Here is a 3,661-nt window from a genome sequence, read left to right on the forward strand (position 1 = left end):
GTGTATTTTGGGGTCACCCTGTAACCTTTATACAGACTGCTGTGGGTTTTGGGGCCACCCTGTAACCTTTATACAGACTGCTGTGGGTTTTGGGGTCATCCTGTAACCTTTATACAGACTGCTGTGGGTTTTGGGGCCACCCTGTAACCTTTATACAGACTGCTGTGGGTTTTGGGGCCACCCTGTAACCTTTATACAGACACCCTGTAACCTTTATACAGCTGCTGGGTTTTGGGGCCACCCTGTAATCTTTATACAGACTGCTGTGGGTTTTCGGGTCACCCTGTAAACTTTATACAGATTACTGTGGATTTTGTACGTATTACTGTAGTTTATAGGCCATCCTGTTATCTGTATACATACTGCTGTGTGTATTAGTAAGGCCTCAGATGAACTGGAAGTTTATCTAAGAGTGTTTGCCACAGTAGTATTTTTCATGGAAATTTACGAGCTAAAATTAAATTGTTTTGTTTGGAGAAACAGTGTATCTGAATTTGTTATGGTGGCCATTACTTAGAATCATCAGTCAAACCACACGTTTCTATTAAATTTAAACGGCAGTTGTTTTTGCATTCCTCTTTCTATACTTCTGTCCGAAAATCTAGGGGAAACTACCCCACGAGACTGTTTCTTCCACGGAAAAACCGACAGTTTGGTGAGCTCCGACGTTCGTTTTTTCAATCGGAATCTTCGCGATACTCTCGACAGAAAACGCTCTATCCACTCCAAGAAAGCAACAAAAGAAACTCCCAGCCAAAATCCGGTGTAACCACCAATCACACTGAAAACCTCGATTGGCTGCGCAAAAATGAAATAAAAAAAAAGGAAGGTTTATAAAGACCAACAAACAGACAGTGACTAAAATTACAATAAAAATAACGTTCAATGTTATAATAATAAACATTATTCCATACCTTGAACTGTTTAGTGCTAAGTAAATTCAGTATGACACAAGCTGTAACTCCCTACTAATATTACTTTACAACAAGTCAACATTTTTATTAATACACTTTCTGAAAATACGATCGCAAGTTTGTGATTTTTTTTCAACTTTGGTAACATCCGGGTTTTGAGTCTGTATCAGTAATTAAGTTTTAGGAATGGTTTACTTTTATTCTACGTGAGAGGTATCATGTAATAATAAGTGTATATTTTCTATACTGGTACCTGATACAATGAAAAATAGTTATGGTACGTGTGTGTTTAATTAGTGGATTCTAATCATACTACTAATTAGACTGGTTTATAAGCTTAGGTACATAATTTAATGGGTTATTTTTTTAGTTATTCTGGTTCAGATAGATAACTTGCTTTAATCAGAAGTTATTAATCGATTATATTAGAAATTACAATTAAAAACTCTAGACAGAATTACAAGATAATATTAACGTTATATTATAACATTAACCTTGTACTTCACATAATATTAACTTCTTGGTACCACATATTTAATATAAAGTCTTATCACGACACATTTCACATAGTATTAAAGTTTATTACCTCATACTTTGGACGATGACTTAAAACACTTCTCTCGGTAGATCCGTAATAAACTGTAAGCCTTATAAGGTTATCCCTACGAGAAAACAGTTTTAAAAATATTTTTAAATGTTGACTAGATAAATAAAGAGTAACAAATGCTGATTTTTGTATTAACTTCATTCTATTTATAGTTTATCTCTTGAAGTTTGAGAATAAGGATGTTTGTTATTGTTTTATTTCAAAACTATATAATCTGCGCTGGGTCTGCTGCTGGTACCTAAATTAGAAACTTAATGTCATGAGTCATAAAATGTTCTATTGAAGCAGGCTTGTCATGGCGTCCGACTCGCAGATTGAGATCGAAACTTGTCACCGAACACACATCTCCAGCCGTGAGGGCGTTGTAATTTAACGATCTACCTACTATTTGTTGGTAGAATAATAACACTGGCTTCAGCAGATGAAAATTAGGGTCAGTAGTTAGATAACCTTAGGAACTGTAACTTCTGATGTAATTTGGAACATTAAAACACTAGACTGGTGTCTCTATGCCTCAAGTCGAGTTTATTTGCTATATATACAAGTTTTTCCCTAATAATAGCAAACCATAACTTTATTTGGCATTCTTATGCATATTTTGAGCCAATGATAGTTTTCTTAAAAGAGTACTTTGAGTTTCTGACCCATCTCCTCTTAATTATTTTGTCAACAAAATATAAAAAAAAAAATCGTTTGCTGTTATTACATCGTTGACTATCGGAAGCTGACGATATACTGGACATCAGGGAAAATGTTAGCTATAAAAATCTTCATACATGGACTTGTATTTAAAAAAACCAAAACAGATTAGCTGTCTATGGTACATGTGCCAAGTTTTTTCCTGCTATCGTGTTAGAGGTGGTGGTGGTGGTGAAAATAGTTTCCAAAATAGAATCACCAAGAATCCCATCATCCTTGGGCAGCCTTTTATCACCTTTTGGTTCCTTAAAAGCTACACCAGGAAGAAAGTCCGTAACCCAAAAATTACCCCTCAGGATACCCATCCACAATTTCTGAGCGTGTGTGCTGAGTTTGGTTCCGCCAGCTAGTTTCATAAATGGTTCTCTATCATTTTCATGGGGGAAGAAACAAAAACCTAATGCCGGATTCAAGTTCTGTACCCTATAAACTTAATCTTAGATCTCTACCGCTTTGATCACCCTTTCCGGTACACAAAATATATGAGTACAGAAGGGCTTCATCATATGGATGAGGGCACCTTCAGACTACCCAAAGTCCGTTGCCAATTTGGCCCTGCTAGTGACAAAACTAGAGGAGGTTGTTGCTCGTTTTAGGGCAAAGCCACATTGCGTTATCTGCTGCATCTACTGCGGCGAATCGAATCCAGGATTTTAGCTTTGTAAATCTGTAAACGTCTTGCTTATCCACTGTGGGACACTAGAGGAAGACGAATAAATTGACAAACTCACACAACATGAACTAATAAAGGATAGAAACCATTACATTTAAATGTGATTTTTATCGCATGTGTTTTAATAAGGTGTATAGTACACTATCAATGAATATTTTAAATAGCTTGGTTTTTACAGTAACAAGAAATTTTTCAACTTTGTATTACAGTAAATTATGTTTGTCCATCCCAATGATCAGTCCATAATTTTACAAGTGAAACTGGAGTATTATTTATTTCTTTGTATCTTAGAAGTTAAGTACAAAGAAACACAATGGCTATCTGTGCTCTGCCCACCACGCCTATCGAAATCTCGATTCTAGCGCTGTAAGTTCGTGAGAGCATGCGCTGCCCATTTGAGGGCATTTGGTTTGTTTGTTTTGAATTTCGCACAAAGCTACCTCTTGAGGTCTATCTGTGCTAGCCGTCCCTAATTTAGCAGTGTAAGACTAGAGGGAAGGCAGCTAGTCATCACCACCCACCGCCAACTTTTGGGCTACTCTTTTACCAACGAATAGTGGGATTGACCGTCACATTATAACGCCCCAACGGCTGAAAGGGTGAGCATGTTTGGCGCGACGGGGATGCGAACCCGCGACTCTCAGATTATGAGTCGCATGCCTTAACGCGCTTGGCCATGCCGTGCGGGCATTTGGGATGTTAATTAGCTTTTAAAAGAAGGATAGCAAGTCATTATTGTCAAACGTAAATGGTTGAACCCATTACATT

At 37.1% G+C, this 3,661-nt stretch overlaps 1 protein-coding gene across 1 annotated transcript; it reads right to left on the minus strand.

The window, feature by feature from the left end:
* Positions 1 to 237: 237 nt before the first annotated feature.
* Positions 238 to 1,781, minus strand: LOC143257227 (uncharacterized). The gene is made up of 2 exons (XM_076515639.1): positions 1,501 to 1,781; positions 238 to 798 (listed from the first exon to the last, which is right to left on the minus strand). The coding sequence occupies exons 1-2, from the start codon at positions 1,660 to 1,662 to the stop codon at positions 523 to 525; spliced, it is 438 nt and encodes a 145-aa protein (XP_076371754.1). The 5' UTR covers positions 1,663 to 1,781; the 3' UTR covers positions 238 to 522.
* Positions 1,782 to 3,661: the final 1,880 nt, after the last annotated feature.

Source organism: Tachypleus tridentatus, chromosome 7, assembly GCF_004210375.1.
Source record: "Tachypleus tridentatus isolate NWPU-2018 chromosome 7, ASM421037v1, whole genome shotgun sequence".
Taxonomy (NCBI): Eukaryota; Metazoa; Arthropoda; class Merostomata; order Xiphosura; family Limulidae; genus Tachypleus; species Tachypleus tridentatus.

What these genes read in the sequence shown, in the direction of transcription:
- LOC143257227 (XM_076515639.1), bottom strand. Translation starts at nt 1,662, where the DNA reads ATGAAGTTAATACAAAAATCAGCATTTGTTACTCTTTATTTATCTAGT. An exon ending in GTCATCGTCCAAAGTATGAG is followed by an intron (nt 799 to 1,500) that starts GTAATAAACTTT and finishes ATTTTTGCGCAG; the next exon opens with CCAATCGAGGTTTTCAGTGT.